The sequence below is a fragment of the Helicoverpa zea genome, chromosome 3 (genome assembly GCF_022581195.2).
Source record: "Helicoverpa zea isolate HzStark_Cry1AcR chromosome 3, ilHelZeax1.1, whole genome shotgun sequence".
Taxonomy (NCBI): domain Eukaryota; kingdom Metazoa; phylum Arthropoda; class Insecta; order Lepidoptera; family Noctuidae; genus Helicoverpa; species Helicoverpa zea.
Window position 1 is genome coordinate 13,201,148 of NC_061454.1, and position 19,735 is coordinate 13,220,882.

The following is a 19,735-nucleotide window of genomic DNA, read 5'->3' on the forward strand; positions in this document are numbered from 1 at the left end:
AGGAACCATCCAATTATTAAGAATCCTTAATATTTCAGGATTTTCTTTTGGTAAAAATATAAACCAAGTTTTGTAGCTGACTGTACTACACACATGTAGTTACATCCATAATTCTGCGATATTCAGTCGTAGTTTCTATATAATAACGTTAAGGACATTACTGTAATGACTCCATTTCAACTAGTCAAGGATTTTATTAGCTGAAACACAAGGCCTTATTGCATTCTCTTCACTGGACTGAAAGTTTTTAGGCCTTTGTTTATGAAGGAACTGAAACATCTATAATAAAACATAGTCTTTCATGCTATGACAGACTCACGACTATCGGAAACGCACCTGATGAAGTCCGATCATCTCTTACAATTGTTTGTTTATGTGCGTGGCGTATATTGCAGGCACGGAAGAAGGAAATATAGCATATAGATACCATAAGGTAGGTAGGCCAGGCGCCTTCTTATAGGTCAAGTAACGTACGGACGCGTTCGGGTTCCTTGTCTATTTAAACCCAATCTGTTAAAGATTGTATCTCGTCCTCCGAACACCCACTTTTTGCATTATGACATCTTCGCTAGTATTTTGTGTTCTCTATGGTTGCAGATGTAATTTAACTCTGCACTACATTTACAGGTTGTCAAGTGGTGTTTTAATGCAGTTTTTTACCTTGACTGTTTAACACCAGCCTGTATATTCCTACCTTCATATTACGGGGGTTCCCATTGTTTATGTTATTCCTTCGTATTTGGCGCACAAAAGACAGCAGTTGTTTATTTTATGCCAAATCACTACCCTTACTTGCAATGATATCTATCAAGAGCGCATATTTTATTAAAAAACATAGGGGAAGTACGCTTTAACGAATTTCATACTTCATTGTTGCTTGAAACGGCTTTCATTCAACAAAAATTTACTTTATGACAAAAGAAATAAGGTTGAAATTCATTTGGTGATCGTAAACCAATTTGGTAACTGGGAGGGTCGGTTTATTATTTTAATATTTTTTCTTAATTGTTCACTGAGAGGTGATAATGACTGAATAAATAGTCTGTTTTGATATAAAAATTGATATGTTGATTTTGTGTGCTGTGGTTTTTAGTTAAACGCACTTTGCCAATGAATATTAGTCGTGGTCAACCACCATCGTTGGCTGTGTGGAAATGGATAATAGAACTTATAAAAGATACTTTAATACAAAACCTTTTGATACAATAAAAGTACAAGGACACTTCGATCTCACTTGTAAAATTATTTTTCAGAGGCTTGTTCATAAAAAGGGTAACTAACGAAATGATGAAAACAATAATAAAATTTCTAATTATTTTAATTACGTATATTATTTTTTATTCGAGATAATAGTCCCATCATTACAATCGACTATAATTTACAACATATTTTTACAAATACGCTTATTTTTCCATAAATTACAATTTATGTTCCTAAATATAAAGATTAAAACGTTAATTTGTATTTAACTTACAGGATATATTCGAAACTGGGTTGCAATAATACAAAATGAAAATTAATATTTTATATGGCAACTTATAAATGCAAATTGAAGTTAAATGGCCAACAGTTTTCCCAGTAACAAATTGGATCAAAATATAAATGACTTTTTTATTTCGAGCATAATGAGATAATCAAAAATATATAGGTAATTAATGGATTATAATGGTCAATCAAACTTCAACAATAATTGGTGTAAAAACTTTGAAATTTAAGCTTTGGACCCCATGGTTACAAACGACAGATTCATTTTAAATTATAATTATTTAGGAATGTTACAAGTAAATATTATTTAAACAAGGAACCATTTAAAATAATCTGCCCTAAAAACTACGGGTTAACAACATCTATTTAAGTTTAAGTTTTTAACAACAATTATTATTATAAAAAAAAGGATAAAAATATTAGCAAAATAAAAATTATATTATCAATTCGAATCAGATCCAATAATTATTGAAAATAATAAAAAGCAGAACAAGCTCGTTTTCAAAAATGACAGTTACAGAAATTCACAATATTCTAAAGCAGTTTTGACATTTAAACATTTTTATTTTACAAAAATGACACGTACGAATCTAAAGACAAAAATATAACAATTATTAATTATTTAACTATATTTACAAATAATATCAAAAGTCGTTGTAATTAATTTTCGGACTTTTAAATCCAATAAATTATTGTGATAATAATAGAATTGTAACTTGTATTATTATCACAATAATTTTGGTAAAAACATTTTTTATCGATAAACAAGTTTTTGGTGCAATTTAGACAATACTACGTGTTTTCCCGTCTGACTACCAAAGACGTGATTCTGAGGTGAGAAAACTGCTATTCATTAGTATGTATATTTTTAGAACTGCCAAATACCAGCACAGCCTTCCGACTATTCATGAGACTATACATTTTAATTTTGGACCAGTTTGCTACAATAAAAAGAATAACTTTTTGCTAGAGATGAATTTTTACAAAACTTTTTTATCGATAAAGAAACAGCTCCTATTTTTTAACAACTAACTATATTCACAATGTACAGATAAGTACGTATTCCTATACACATAATAATTTCTAATAACTTTAATTTATTTCCGAAGAAATCAAGAAGGAACTTTGGAGCACAAAATAAAATAAAATATAGTTCAACACTCGTTTAAAAAGACTAAAAAATCGAGTGAAATCAATAGTCCGTGAAAACTCGCATTGGAATATAAAAAATAAAAACATTTATCTTTTGAATTGAATAATAGTCTTTTTATTATAATAATAATAGAATCAAATCTTTTAAATTCACATCGAATAATAATATCGAATTTCGTCACCACAATAATATCTGCGTTCCAAGAACTGGAACTAAAACTAACCTCCAAATAATTCGCAGTCGAAAAACTATAAAAATAAACGAATAAATAAAACTCAACAACAACAAACTAGGTTTCAGGTCAAAATATGACGGTGAGGGGTCGTCGGAACTCTGGTCCTCCTTGAGTACTCTGGGGATATTGCCCTGGGTATTGCGGCATGTGGATACTTGAGGATCCTTGGTAGTAGGGGAGGGACGGTGAGGGGTTTGAGCCTGAGGATGAGGAGCCTTCAGTCCTGTCTTGTGCTTTGGGGGTCATGTCTGGGGACTCGGCTGGGGAGCGGGGTGACAGGCTCGAGGGGGCTGAGTTGACGGAGCTGAGCCCTGCCATGGCTGCGGCTGAGGCTTCTGAGTACATCTTGCTGATGTCGACGGGGTAGGACCGCTGTTGCTGTTGGTCCATGTACATGTACGCCTTGGAGAGGGCTGCAGAGTCCACCAGGTAGCCGCGCGACGGATCGGGGTACATACCGTAGCTGCGGTACTTCTCAGCCTCTATGGAGTATTTTGACATGTCCATTGAAGAACCGACCTGGAACAAGCAGAGAGAATTGTTAGCACTGATATTTTAAGTTCAATATTAAAGTTTCAATATGTACAAAAAGGTTATTTAAATTGAAAATAATTGGCAACTGCAACTGTCATTGCCAATTAAATAAAAATCAATCTTATTTATTCGATAAACGAATAACATTAACAAAATAAATAAGGTAAATCAGTGACCTTTCAACGAGTCAAGAATTCAAGGGAAACGCATCTTAATGAATAAAGACTTAATTTCAATAAGTTTATCATAAATATTGACTATGACTTCTGAATACGGAATGGATGCTGCAAACAAATCATAAATCGACGCATTGCCCAACATTTACAAGTCAACGGCATAAAGATTATTTCACACAATCTCTTTGTAAGAAAACTATAATCTATGCTGCAAACAAATCATAAATCGACGCATTGCCCAACATTTACAAGTCAACGGCATAAAGATTATTTCACACAATCTCTTTGTAAGAAAACTATAATCTATCTTAACAAGAATTACTCACATACAACATAATTCAACTGAAAATTAAATACGATTTTTCGTTAACAATTTACATGTTATTTATTGACAATCGACATTCTACTTTGTGTACAGAAGATAAGGTTTGAATTTGTTGAGGAATGTATTTAAACGTAATGTAGTACTGTATTTTACACGCTCAGACACACAAATCATGTGTAACAATGGAATCGAATAAAGCTTCGAATTTTAAATTTTTTAATGAAGTGAGCCCTACACAATATTGTGAGGAAAATATCGTTTGGACATAACACACACGAGCACTTTGTTCGGACAACAATGCTTGTATGCAGGTTGAAGTTGCGTGGACTATAATTTACGGATGGTGATATATTTTGTGGTGTTAATGCTTTTTGAAGCTTTAACGTATTGCTGAAATATATTAAGCGTTGATGTAGGACTGCAAGTCAAGTTTGTAATTAATACCAGAAACCAATAAAATACTTTTCTCGGACTGAACTAAAACAATTTTTACATAGTAGAATTAGATTTTTAATAAAAGTAATTTGACTGAAAACTATTGAACACTTCGCCTAAATAGGCCACGAAAGAAATCCTCTCTTAAATTCCCAGCTATCCTAACTCAACAGCCGTGTGTATCGTGCGTTTGCGCATAACATACGACGGCCGGTCACAGCTAGAGCGCTAAATCAGGATTAGTCCGACGCCCAGGCATCATGTACCGAGTTTACTGCCCGCCCTTACGGATATTTTATTGCAAGCCAGTTATATACGAGCAAAGACTTTTTGTTTTGGAAAACTATTCGGCGTTTATCAATGTTCAAATAGGGTGTCTTTGTGTGGGTGTTTGTGGTTCTTGAAGGAATTTGTTCGGAATGGCTTGAGGACAGATAACAGAATATTTTGTTACATAAGGAATGTTTAAGGTACAAATATTTTTTAGGAATGTTTATTTGAACATCTTTGGTAGTCGTTTCGGATAGTCAAAAGATAGAAAGTCTTACCACGGGATATTGCATTACCCGCTCCATGTACCTAAGACACTGGTACCTACTTAACTGCATTCGACAAATTTAGAAGCCAAGCACAACACAGTTGGTGAGACAAACTAGGAAGATGATGAGTTCTGGTCTCAGAATATTTCTATCCATTAACATTGCAGAACGGTAGATGATTCGATAAACTCTTGTCGTACCAAAAATGTTTTTCCAAAAACTTTCGATTTACCAAATAACTAAAACCGATTTCACACCGAATAAAGATCGCTAATGAGTCCAAGGGCAACCGGCAGCAACCGGGAAAGTAACCCATATCACCCGCCGATAACCGTGGATAAATCATCTATCAACATAATCGAATATCCGAATCACAATGGTTCGTTAAAGAACTACACATTTGGCGGTAGATTGTAAAAAGTAGGGTTGCTACCGAACTGCTTTTTTGGACTACCTCATTTTGTTAGAAATAAATATTCATTTATATTATCTTTTATATAAACTAATTTAATGAAGTCTTGTCTTTTAAGATCGTTTTTCTCTTAAGTCTTTCTATTTTATTTTATTGTTAACCCAATTTAACTAGAGTAGCTGAAGATATCATTAAAATTTTGCCTCCAAGGCTCCAACATTTACGAGAGATATACATTATTTGTATGCTTAAGATTTTTATAACTAAAGGTAGCTATTGCGCCTAGCATCTACTACTTAGGCAAGCACTTTTTAAATGTCCAAATACACTGACAGCCCTACAAACCCGAAAACGCCCAATCACTATTTTTAATACAACACAGGTAAACTTGCAGTTGTTGATATGAATAGTGACTGATTATATTGTTTCCTACCGTATACCGGTACTGCTTTCGTCACGGTAATCGAGAAACCGCGGTATCATCCAATAGTCGGTCTATTAGCGTTGGGGGTGCGAAAGACCGATGCCGGCGGTTGCAGGGTTAATAATTAAATGTTTTGGTCACACCTCGAAAGTTTGAGTTGGGACTTTTTTATTTGGAGTGAGTTATGATGTTGGATTTTTTTAGTTTTTTTTTTTTTGTTATGAAGCAGAAGCTGATCGGTGGTACAAACCTTTGAAGTATTATCATCTGCCTAAAATTGATTGACATTATATATTTTCTATACATGATTTTAACGTTTCATTATATTCTGCGGGTTTGTCGAAAGAGATACCGCGGCCCTGGTACACAAAAGGCCTATGACGGAACACGACGGTTTTTAGTCGCTAAGAGTCTGACACTACCTCTCCGCTGCTAACCCACAGCGGGAGGGGTAATTTGATGATTTTTGACGTCGTTAAAAAAAAAAAAACGTTTCATTATATTGGCACATAACCTTGCACAGGAATATACAATTTGCGTAATTCTCAGTAACATTAGATACACAAAACGCTCGATTATCGAAATAACATAATTTTGTTGGCAAAAAAATAAATAACAAAAGCATCAACAAACAAAAGATTGTTTGCAAATAAAATTGTTTTGATTACATTGAATGCTTCATTTAATTTATTTTTGTTAAGAATTCGTGTCAATGCCGGCTGACAATCAATCTTGATTCTCTATTGTCTTCCTTTATTACGGAAACTTGTCATTTTGCAATGACAGCTAGTCACTCTGCCAATCTTTTTATGACACCTTTGTTAACATTAATTCATTTGTTATTTTTGTATAATTTTGAAGGAACATTTCGCCATACTTTGTGGTTCTCTTATGTAAATACATAATACATGAAATATTCATTAAATTCAATTAATTCTCCTTGATCCCAAGTGGTATAAGGAACACACGAATTTATTATAATTACACGTATAAATCTTCACTAATTCACAGGAATAAATAAACTAGTGTACCTGAGTTACTACTTATTCATTTATACTTATGAAATCACAAATATCAAATATCGAAAGAGACGCTTCAGTCTTTAAATAGAACAACATTTGTTTGCAACTGATACCTTGACCTCATAAAAACAAAAGAACTATCAGAACGTAAGGTACTATCAATCAGAGAAAGTTTAAGTTGCAGTTAAAAGCATTTACCCAAACACAGGTTATCAGTTAATGTAATCAACTAATTGAATTCCATATCTTTACCATCTGTACTTTCACTTGACCGTGCTATATAGTGGTCAATTAAAATACAGTATCAAAACAATTACTGTGAATGATTCTCAATGTAGTATGTAAGAAGAAGTCAATTATTTGAGAGGCAAATGTTGATGTAGTTTGTAAATCTATGCTAAGTATTATAAAGATGAAGAGTTTTTTTTTTTAGTTGAACACACAAAGCTCAGGAACCACTGATCCGATTTGGAAAACTTCAGTGCTAGATGTCCCATTTACCAAAGAAGGCTGCATGATTTACCAGGTGCGTAAATGAGTCCCCATGGGACACGAGCGTAATTCGAGTTTGGGAAAGCGTATTCAGGTTTTCCGAGTTTTTACAACTTCCATCGGCAATTAATGAGTGATACGTGATATGAGTATGAACAAGTAAATACGTTTTATCTTGTGTTAGCACATATGTTTGAAAAGCTCGAGTTGTTTTGAACTTAAACCTAGCATTAACACTCTAATCAAACCAAAAATCTTACACCCACACTCTCCCACATTTGGACCATTCTATTAAGTTTTAACAAATAATTTGATAATCCCGCCATAATGCAATAAAGTCGAAACAATGGCCGCCCCCGTAGTGACGTCACTTTCACAAGATTAAACGTCAAATAGAGGGAAGAAGGTTTTTAAATCCGAGGGCTAAGTCCCAGGGGCAAGTGCTGTTAGGGTGTTGCCATATTGTAAAAAGATTGTCGATGTTAGTGATGTGATTATGACGTGTATTTTTTCAGTGATGTTCATGTTACTGTTATAAAAAACATTTGCAGTAACTGTAAAACTCAATGTTTCTGGTGGAAGAACTTACTTAAAAAATTTGAGTTCTTAAGCTGGGCATGTAGGCTGTTTTAGTCGCTAGCAAAAAATGCGCGATTTATACTTTTGTTTTAAATCAAAACCTTGTGGAGTCATGATTAGTGTGACTAAATTATCAATTATATTACCATCCGATGATAGTGCGTTAATGTCTGCCTAACATAAAAAAAATCGTAAATGGTAAAAATATCGCTTCCTAAATCGCCTATTAAAAACATGTGTCCTCAACCTTACAAAGGGTGTTTACACGTCAAGTATTGTATTAATTCGCCAGAATTTGTTCTAGTGAGTGGATGAACCGGGGTTCGGATCCCGTGAAGATTGGGGGAAGAGATCGGGGTTCAATGAGATGTGCTAAATAAGTAGGCGTTTGAACATAATCTTTTATTTTCCTGACGTGTGATTGAAAAAGGGTTCCTTGTTTGGGTAGGAGAGATGGAGATGTTTGAGATTGATTTTTAACATCTGTATATGTTAGATATTGATGTGTAATGTGCTAGTTGTGTTAACAAATGTCAGACATTCAGATAGGAGATATAATTGAGATGAATTAAATTAAATCTATTGTAGGTTATCTCCGTAAAGTTCTGTTTTTAAATTACCATGCGACCACTAAATAAGATGGTAGAAATTAAGTTTTTCTAACACGACAAGTCTTCAAATTATAATTACTTATACTCAAATTATTACCTTCACTGAATGTTTTAAGAGATTCACAAATACTCCCTGTAACATATTAAGACCACAAATCAAACCTACTACATCTATTAAAACATCATAACAAGAAACAACCCCTCGACCGCTAATTATTTCGCGACTACCCGCAGTTACGCACCCCTGCCACGGTGACACGAGGAATCTGATTCAATTGTGAGATATTAATCTATGTTTCTAGTAAGACATTTAGAATATTATTCGATGAATGCCATAAATGCATATTAAATAACAATTAAAAAAAAAACTGAAAAAAAAATTGCAATAAAATCGAGCTCCGTTTCGTCTTCGATTCGATTCGAGTCCGTCGATTGTTTTTTTTTTTCGTTTCAGAGTTTTCATCATCTGCCCAGCTTTTTCCCAACTAGGTATGTTGGGGTCAGCTTCTAATCTTCCCGGATGCAGCTGAGAACCAGTGTTTTACATAGGGCGACTGCCTATCTAACCTCCTCAACCAAGCTTGAATAGCTAGCTAGTTGTATCGAAGACCAACTTGTAGCTTTAAGCAGGTAGCATTAAAATATGATGTCTAAAATTGATGATCTTCACTAACACAGCGTTAAAATTAGATACGAAATTGATTGCAACGTGTTAAAAATGCGTCCCTCACAAATTCAATTTTCCATACTTCATCACACCATAACCCATCAATTTCTCCATAATATATGGTTTATCAATCCCAAGCATTTTACACGCTTTTTACGTACGAAGATAATTTTCAAGAAAATTAGATAAAATTATTAAGATGCTCTCTAATTACGTCGTGTCAGCATATTTTTGAGTTTTTTTTTTTGGGAATTTCTCCTGCACGATATTCCTATTTCATGGTGCTAATAGGTTTAACCAAAACGTTAAAGATTTCATGGTTCAATGCTAACTGGATGATAGTATAATTAGCGCCCAAATTACTGCTTCGGTATTTCTTCGGCAATTTTCGCAAATCATCGTCGGTGCTTTTTTAGAAACTCGTAGGAACTTTTTTTGCTGTTACATAAGTTTGATTCTTTAAGTTATTGCATAAAACTGGTTCGAACCAGATGTAACATGGAATATAAAATTAAAGCCATGGACAAAATCCATGATAATATGCTGGACTTTTATTGGGATGGAAATGGAGAACATTACGAAATAAAAATACGAAAAAATATGCCGTTCTTATAATACCACTATAAGAACGGCATCCTTCTTCATCACATTGAATTCCCTGTTGGACAGGGTTTTCCTGTCATCCTTGGGTACTAACAACATTTTGTACAATCATCTTCCTAGCCAATCATGTTAGGATCGACTTACTATAACACAAAATTTTAATCTAGAACAACCCTTACCTGTGGATTAGGAGTTAACGCAGCATTGATAGCATTTTGCTGAGCAGCGGCAGCGGCCGCCGCAGCCATACTGGCTCCGAGCGGCCCGTACGCAGCTCCGTAGTACCCGCCCATGGCTTGTCCCATGCCTCCGCCGGCCATACCTGGGGAAAAATGATGGTTTACAGTGGTGATGATAGTAGTTGATTTGTTGTTTTGGTTTATGGAAGAAAAGATAAAAAGTCATTTATTCAAAGTAGGCCGAAAATGCGCACTTTTTGTGAAAAGTCTGATACATTTCTGATTTTCTTCAAATATGGGTCTTTTGGTGTGAGGCGTAACTTGGTGTTCTCAATTCACATGTTACGTAGGTTATTACATCTAAATGTTATGGGTAGCTATTCTGATTGGTATACTCCATATGCTAGGGTAGGTACATTCAACACCGATTATTAGCTTATGTTTGATAAAAGACCTTACGAAATTATACTTAGGTAAAGTAAGTACTTCCGAGATCTAAGCTTTACACAAAGGATAGGTGCTGCAAACAAAGCATATCAGTTTCCCAGATGACAACCAACATCTGTTCAAAACAACCAATCAAGCTTAGCCATTCAAAACGAATTCCAGAACGGAATGTCTAATTCACAGTTCACACCAGTCGGCAAGTGGCCGCCGTAATGGACAGTACTCTATAGACCGACGCACATTCATAATGGCGCTCCGGGAACTCTGATTCGAGCACCAATTAATTATTTCATTGTGCCACGAATAATCCCGCCCTCGAGTGCTATTAACTAAAGGTCAGTTCCTTAGACGTGTTTATTAAATACGCCTCAACGGGGCTAGTTTACTCGCTTATTGATAACTAATGAATTCGGATTAGGAATTTAATTTAGAACGACTGATTTATTAGTTCTTAATCTGGTTTTATTGAGGATCTAATTATTCTTACTGATCTATATATGGACATAAATTTGGTTTATTGTAAAATTATAGATCGTTTAATTATTGTTGTAAGAGATAATTACAAAATTCAATTTTGTTTGAATATTAATTTCATCATTTTTGGCATTGTTAAAGGGATCAACATAAATAATGTTTGATAAAATTAAAACCTATAAATTACGACGGCAATCCATGTCAGAAATGTAAAGAGAACTGTCAAATTTCGCGGCAAAAAAATATTTATAATACAACCAAATTAGGATGTCACGACAATCTAACCACTCGTAATGCTATTACGTGAAAATCGAAATACACTTCATGTCCCGCGTGAAATATTCGAATATAGAATTTAAATAAAAATATATGAGACACCCCTATTGTTGTGACGTCAGCCGAATCTACAATATATTATAAACCGCAGCAAAATTATAAAGCAGTTTATTAAAAGGACAATGAGTTCTCCGTCAAAGCAATAAGGTGCGATATCGCTTGGGAGTTGATTTTCACGAACGCAAATAGGTACGTCAAGGTTTTTAGAAAGGGACGATCGAGATTTTTTTTATTATATTTATAATTAAATTCCCTGTCATCTCTTTTGGGTATCTGGCCTCCTGGTATTGGCGTTCGCCGATGGATTTTTATTTTTGGAATTTTCCCAAGTTTTCATTTAATTCGTATAAAATATGAATGAATTCAGACTGCTTATAACGACAGGGATTGACGTAACGGCTATCATTAATTTATTATTCCGTAAATGTCAGATGCTTTGAAGTATAAATGTCGGTGCGTCTAGAGGAAATTATTAGTTACGTCTGACTGACATACAAGGTGGCTATGCAGTGATTGCAGCATTCACCTGCCTATAAATTATTGCTTAGTTGCTATTTACACGCTTATCCGAGTATGAAACAAAAGCTATACATTATGTATATTACGATGCACGCGTCGGTCGTAGAAAACGAACCATTGTTGTGTTTACTACATGGCCAAAGAAACATGGAATATCAACTGTAGAATTGATTAATTGGAGACGCAAAGATTACACCTTCAGTATATACCGTCCTGCCTCGTAAGATGAAAGGACAAAAACTACATCGCTCGAATATATTAATCTCTTAGCTCACGTGGCAACTTCATGAGATTTTCTCGAAACGAACCCGTACGACTTCATCAAAGGCTGCACACATAACCCTAAATTAACTCACTGTTGGTCCAACAGACCCGACAACAAAAACCCAATTAATTACTACCAACGGTTTACACAGAAACCGCTTAAGGTAAACGTACCAATAGTCGTCGGATTTCGGAAATCACTGACTTTGAAGCGCTACTGTGTGTTAAATATTCAATAGAAAATGAAAATTTTTGCATGACGTGATAGAGTATTTATTCGTTATTCTAAGTAACTAATGTTTTTTTAATCATTTTGATGGGTTTATAGACTTATTAAGGCAAAAGTAAAAAAAGGGCGATTTGTACCAATAGTCGTCTGATTTGTACGGATACTCGTCAAATATTCCCAGTACTCGTCAACATTAATGCTAATGTAAACTCTCTGCTCTTGAACATAAAGTTCAAGTTATGTACATTTTTTTTGTGCTTGAATTTGTTAAGCATACTTGTGCTTTTGAAACATTGGGTAGGTAGATAGATAAAAAACCAAATCCCTATTTAGAATAGCAGGGAAAAACGCTTGGAATCACAAAATCAGTCTATAAAATAGATGTTATATTTCTTAATCATAATAATAATGCAATAATGTGCATATATAGCACGAGTAAAATAATTACTATTAAAATATTTAAATTGTAAAATAAAATAATTAGTATTCACTAAAAAAATAATCAAAAAGTATATTATTTAAATTATTACTAATTATAGCTTTCCGCGAAATAATTACTAACATTCATAAATATGTAGGTAAGGTTGTCATTCATCAAAACTTCTGAACTGCTTAGCGCATGCTAAGAACGATTTGCAAAAAATTCTATAGACAGTTCAAACTGTCTACTGTCGTAAAGGTATCAATCAAAAAATAAAATATGATAAGTTACAACTAAGCGTTCAAACCTAATACAGTACAACCCGCTTAAGACGATTTCTCAGGGACCCCACCAAAAACGCGTCTTAAGCGAGAAAGCGTATTATGCGGGATAGGGAAAATAAAACGAACGTACTACATATTATTATGTATTTTGTTCTTATTATTTTAAATTATGTACATTCAATACATTATTTAAAATAATCACTTATTTTGGTTTGACAGAAAGTAAGACAGAAAGAGTTTGATTTGTTGTTTGTGACTTTTTATCGAAAACTTTCAATATCTCAATTTTTTCTTGAAGTGACAATGCCTTTCGCTTAATTGTAGTCATATTGTAACAAACAAATGATGCACTATTACAAAAGAATCAGAGCGTACGCGCGACAAGTCAAGAAATGACGATCGGGGCAAACAAAAGTGCGGGCAGCGCGGGGGAGGGGGGCTCGGCTCGCCCTCGCCGTTAAAGCGCTCTCGGCTGGCCTCGAGTGCGGGCGTATGGCCTGAGCGCGGACGTATTAAACGGGATGACGAATCGTATTAAGCGTTAAGAAATGTATGAAAATATGTCTCAAGTTGCAGGGACTGGCGTAAAGCGGCGTATTATGCGAGAAATCGTATTAAGCGTGATCGTATTAAACGGGTTATACTGTAATAATAATATCTAATAAGCCCCGCAGGGCATCTGAGGCCCCGCGGGGCTATATATCCGAGTGCTCCACGGAAAGTATACTGTCTCCCATCTCCGGCCTGCCGGAGTGAAGCATGACGGGGGATAGGTCTCCCGCCTCTTGGCTTGCCTTCATTGGCCGACCAAAGTAGAGTCGCTAGAGCAGGGTTAGCAGCCCTGCTCGGAGAGTAGGTGCCTCGTGGTAAGTGGCGAGTGGGACGGTGATGCTGGACCCACAGGGAGCGCGTGATCTGCGTTTAAAGTCCGCCGAGGTATTTTCACCCTTTAGCCGCTCATGTAACTGTTGCCCTCTTGTTGCGATTTAGCGACTGATTCCCGGGGCCCCAGTAAGTGAGGTGGCGAGTCTCCACCTGCCATTTTTACATGTGTTTAATACATTGTCATCGGCAGGTGCCATAGTTCCCGTAGTTTCCCCATTCCTAATCCATTAGCATCCCATCACAATAGCCCAAGTAGTTTTCATCCATAGTTAGCCATAGCTTAGCACAGAACCGGGGATTGTCCTTGTTACATTTCTATAGTGTATACAGGGATAATCGTCGGTTTTGTTTCACCATTTCATTAAAGTTGTCTCAGAAAGGCTTCAGCGTGTTGGCTTCGGCCCCACGTTCACCTCCCAAAAATCCGGGACTCTATAGTCGCGAGGTCTGGTAGAGATATACAAAATATCTAATAATTAACTTTAATAATAAAATTGTAGACTTCAATGCGTCCGTATCTTGACAACGCTTCGGTGATCTATTTGGAAAAACCGAAGGGTTTGTATGTGCAATTATGGACGAAGTTGTCCTGACGAATAACTACCGGAGGTATATTATGAAAGACGGGACGGTTGACATATGTCGGGCATGTCACCATCCGGGTGAGTCTATCAGGCATATTATATCTGATTATATCTGGTTGTTCTCGTTTGGCTAACGGTGAATATTTGCACTGACATAACCAAGTGGCCAAGATCATCCACCAGCAGCTTGCTCTTCAATACAAACTTGTAGATCTTGAGGTACCGTACTACAGGTACTCCGGCTGGCCGGAGTGAAGCATGACGGGGGATAGGTCTCCCGCTTCTGGCTTGCCTTCATTGGCCGTCCAGAGTGGAGTCGCTAGAGCAGGGTAAGTAGCCTGGCTCGGAGGGTAGGTGCCTCGTGGTAAGTGGCGAGTGGGCCGGTGATGTTGGACCCACAGGGAGCGCGTGATCTGCGTCTAAAGTCCGCCGAGGTATCCTCACCCTTCAGCCGCTCATGTCCCTATTGCCCTCTTGTTGCTATTCAGTGACTGATTCCAGGGGGCCCAGTAAGTGAGCTGGCGGGCCCCACCAGCCATTTTAACATGTATTTTATAAGTTGTCATCGGCAGGTGCCATAGTTCCTCATCATCATCATCCTCCGAGCCTTTTTTCCCAACTATGTTGGGGTCGGCTTCCAGTTTAACCGGATTCAGCTGAGTACTAGTGCTTTACAAGAAGCGACTGCCTATCTGACCTGCTCAACCCAGTTACCCGGGCAACCCAATACCCCTTGGTTAGACTGGTGTCAGACTTACTGGTTTCTGACTACCCGTAACGACTGTCAAGGATGTTCAATGACAGCCGGGCCCTACAGTTTAACGTGGCATCCGAAACACAGTCATTGGTGTCATTGGAGGATATACTTAAAAAGTACATACGAACTTAGAAAAGTTGCATTGGTACTTGCCTGACCTGGAATCGAACCCGCGCCCTCATACTTGAGAGGTTTATTCTTTGCCCATCAGGCCACCACGACTTTTTTTCCAGGTGCCATAGTTCCTATAGTTTCCTATATCCTAATCCACTAACATCCCAACGCAATAGCCCAAGTAGTTTTCCTCCATAGTTAGCAATAGTTTAGCACAGAACCGGGGACTGTCCTCGGGTACATTTCTATAGTGTATACAGGGATAGTCATCGGTTTTGTGTCACCATTTCATTAAAGTTGTCTCAAAAGGGCGTTTTGAATTTTCTTGCTGCATCTGATGTTGTGTGTGGCCCCTTGATTTACAGCTTTCATGACTTTTAAAAGGCCCTCTTGCTTGTAGTTTTTTCAGTCATGATCTGCTATTAAAATTACGATCATGCAATCACTAAATACAGACAATTTGAATTTAAAAAATCTTACTTAAAATCTCTCTTTACCCATCAATACCGAATACGACAAGCAAAGAAGTGATAGCCTTGGAAGCTATGTCATCTTAGTTTCAAAACTGATTTTAATATTTTTTGCGTCAAAACTAGTTGAATGACATAATTTTTACACAGGCGCTATTAAGGCACGTTAGGAAGACGCGGTACAATACGCGTGACGACATGCAGTTATTTCGAACAAAAAGCATAGTGTCAATTTTTGCTTGCCACAAATCGATTGAATCCAAACGTAGTAGAAACAAAGGCTAGTGCTAGACCTACTTGTACCCAAAGCGGTAAATCTTAATCGAATGGCGGAGGCCTACAGCGGCTAATATATACCTAAAAAAAACACTCATAGAAAGTGCATACTTATAGAAAACAGGGGATTTAACCATTAAGAAACATATGAGCTGAATCGAATAACATAACTGTGTATGTGCATCTAGAACAAGCAGAGTAAAATTTACCCCCAAGAAAAAGCTTAAAAGAAACGCAGTTTTATGAACAAACATAGTCTAAACCTTAAATATGTTTGTTCTAGACAGTTATCAATTTTGTAAAAGTCCCGATATTAGCTATTTATTCGCATTTTGTACTGTAAAACACAAAATATCCTCATTATGACGAGTTTAGGTGCAAATTTTGAGAATGTCCCAGTAGTCGTCATAATAATTGTAAAATTGACGAGTTTTGGGTCAAATGGGAGTTTTAAAGTACCAATAGATGTCACATTAAAAAAATATATCTTCTATGTTAAAAGTATTCCAAATTGCATATTACATCGTTAGCAAATAAACTTAACTATCTAATTAAACAAAGAAACATACCATAGACCCCAGTGGAGTTATGTAAATCAAAACACAAAACCACGTGCTGAGTTTCACTTTTGACAGCTGAACTTCACGAAAAATCGATTTTGTTAGGGCACACATGTTTCAAATAACATATCTCAGGAGCCGTGACTGTTAAAACCCCGTATTGTTATTTCAATTGTGCAATATATTATCAACAATATGTTGATATATAAACCGGCCCATTTTAAGTTCACTAGAAAAAAAAAAAAAAGTTTTAAGATTAATTGACGACTATTGGGGCATGACGACTTCACCCGCGTTTACCTTAAATGCAACATCAAAACTGTAAATGACTAATTTTAATTAATAAAACAAATGAAAATTTCCTTAAGAGTCGTTATGCGGGACTTTTTCGACTCAGTACTTGGTTTGGAAGTTGGAAAAGTCCTTGAAAGTAGTTGAAAGGGTTCAAAAGGGTTATTAAAATAGGCGATTTTTGTTACTTTGTGGAAGTTTGGAAAGTAAAAGAAAAGCAAGCTACCTTGGTTATTAATGTTTACGAATTTCATTTGAGAGGAAAAAAAAAAACATTTTGTATAATTTTCGGGACATTCCAAAAAAACTTCCACGTGGAAAACATAGGAATGCATCAATCAGCTTATAAGTTGCAAATCGCAGAAGGGGGAGATTTCATGAATCATTTTGATATTAAAACCGAGCAAATAAGAAGTTTTTTCCAACAATTCTTTCGCATCAGTCATAGCTGGACTTGTATAAATTAAAAGCGCTGGCACAATGGATGTAATTTCAGACACGATTCACCTCCACCTCCATCACAATCCATATCATTCATAATGACCATCTTCCGACCGGCCCCTGAATATGTAAATATAGCCCCAGCATTGTGAGGATCGACAGAAAGGTCGGACACCGGGCTAAATGGGATTTTCGTACGGGTTTCCTTTTCAATGCCCCCGTTTTTTTCTTTCCACTCTTTATATTTGAATGTGTTAAATTTCTCGGAAAAATGCTTATTTTCTGTCCCGTCAGGTGGGTAAGGTGATTTATAGAGTGACCTTAGATGGTATCAATAGTTGAATGTGTGGCTTATTTCAGAGTTTCAGTTTAGAAATGAGTTTTAGGTTGCCGAATTGTTCGGACTATTTTTTGGGAAGAGTGGCCGGGCCGGGGGTGAAACTGAAATAATATCCGAATTGAACACTGTTCATATTTTTAATGTTATGCGAACTTACGTCCATCATTATCTATCATACTCGAGTAATAGAAACATTTGTGACAAAATGATTCACAGTAACATCTAAAACACAAAATCCACGATCAAATCAGATCACAACATAATCCGATAGAACCCTAAAACAACCTTTAGCAGTTCCATTTATCGTTCAAAAATGATCGGAACAAATGACAAGGGGTATATTTTCGCCGTTTCATAGCATTTGGAGGGTTGTCCGCAGACGTACTTAACAAACCGTGGTTAAATTGATAGATTAGCCACAATTTGTGCAAATCATCGTTTTTGCTTGTTTGTACTTGGATATTAAGTGATATGGATTTTGGTTGAGTGATACCAATTATCTAGATAGAATCGTTTTAGGTATGGTTAGTTTTGTAATGCTTGTTATCGGTTTTATGCAAATTGTGTTTGTTACATTTTAGATTTACTTCTAGGGCTATCTCACAACTATTTTGTAATAAGTTAAATGCAATATTAATGAACGTTTCAAATATTAAAACGCTTACTAAAAGTTTATGTTGCATAATACTTTAATGGGAATATAAAAGAATACAAAACAAAATTCTCACACATTAACGATCATGTGTCGTAAACCCCAAAAAATCAGAGCTAAAATATAAACAAAAAGCTAAGTCATTTCCTAGAGCCATAAACAAAAATTTCTCGCTCCACACGTCCTTTCTCCCTAACGTCCCGCGCTCAACTGTCATGTAAATGACGTCACGTGACCGGAAGCAGTTTGGCGGGGGGAGGGTCTTCCGGCGACGCACGCGATTGGACACTTCCGTTCGGTAACAAACTGCTGGTATATAATATGCTAATCATGAATAAGCAATTTATTGGATTATTGTATGGATTAGCGTTGCCTGTTCGTGAGGATTAGACTGGTATAAAAAGGATTTTTTGTTCAATACACGAAAGTAGTGTTCCAAAACGTTTCTGTGTTACATTTGACAGTTTTTCTGCTATTATGCTACGCACGCTTTGTGTTTTTTGTCCACTACTTTCGCTTTGATATCCAATTAAAAATATTAATTACATCATAACTACCAATTGTATGGCGTTTAGTAAATGTAAAGTACTTATTAAAAACTTTTTTATATGATCTAACAAGAGGAAGTTCCGCAAACACCTTAGAGTAGTAATAAAACTTAAAGAAATGTTCAGAAAAAAATATTGGTTCCAGTTTTTTTTGTGATCTATTCTGAGAACTGTTGTCATTTAAGTAATTAATTTACCGTAACACTAGTATAGCATTTTTTTGCACTATGACAGTTCCATAGCAATTAAGTACAGACTCCAAACAAACTAGATAAAACCAGTTTCTTTCAGATTTTTAAGGTGTTTTTGAACGCTCGATTAAGAAATCGCGTGGACATTTTTGCGACAAAAAAGGGGACAAATTGATTACATTCTTTGGTACAAAGTTAAGGAAAATACGACATCATTAGCTGAATAAACAAAGTTTGCTAAAATAGACTGGTGAACAAAAAATTGGAGTCCATCATTTGTTAAGGAAACTCACCATGGTTTTTAATCAAAACACAGGCAAAAAAATGGAGAGAAACGTTAGACAGAGAAATATATAGCCCTTTTAGTTAAATATAAAGTTTGAAAAAAAAACAAATGTTGCTATTTTTTAAGAAAAGAACTTGCAATGGCTGAATAGCTTTCCTCCCGAAAGACTGTCTCATATCTTTATAATTTTGTGAACTATTGCATCCAATAAAAGGGTTCAGAGCTACTGCAGACGTCTAATGTCTTATAGGCACATTAAATTTGTCTGGCAGGGGATTTTGTATCGACTGATGTCGAGATTAAGTTCAAATGCAATTAACCAGCCTTAAAACAGATTTCTTCAACATACACCTTCTTAAAGCAAAAACACATTTACATACGTTTTATATAAATACTATTTACCTCAAAGAAAAACAAAGACATTGAAAACAAATACCAAAACAATTGGATATCTGCGTCAATTATTATTAGCATTATTAATATCTGCCTGATATA

At 35.8% G+C, this 19,735-nt stretch overlaps 1 protein-coding gene across 1 annotated transcript in view; it reads right to left on the reverse strand.

Moving 5' to 3' along the window:
- Positions 1-1,309: 1,309 nt before the first annotated feature.
- Positions 1,310-19,735, reverse strand: part of LOC124646321 (transcription factor SOX-21-like) — a 43,070-nt gene continuing 24,644 nt past the window's right edge. Inside the window, exons 4-5 of the mRNA XM_047186448.1 lie at positions 9,872-10,014; positions 1,310-3,392 (exon numbers count right to left, since the gene is read on the reverse strand). Coding sequence (XP_047042404.1) covers positions 2,940-3,392; positions 9,872-10,014 — 596 coding nt within the window. The 3' untranslated portion in view covers positions 1,310-2,939. The remainder of the gene's footprint in view (positions 3,393-9,871; positions 10,015-19,735) is intronic.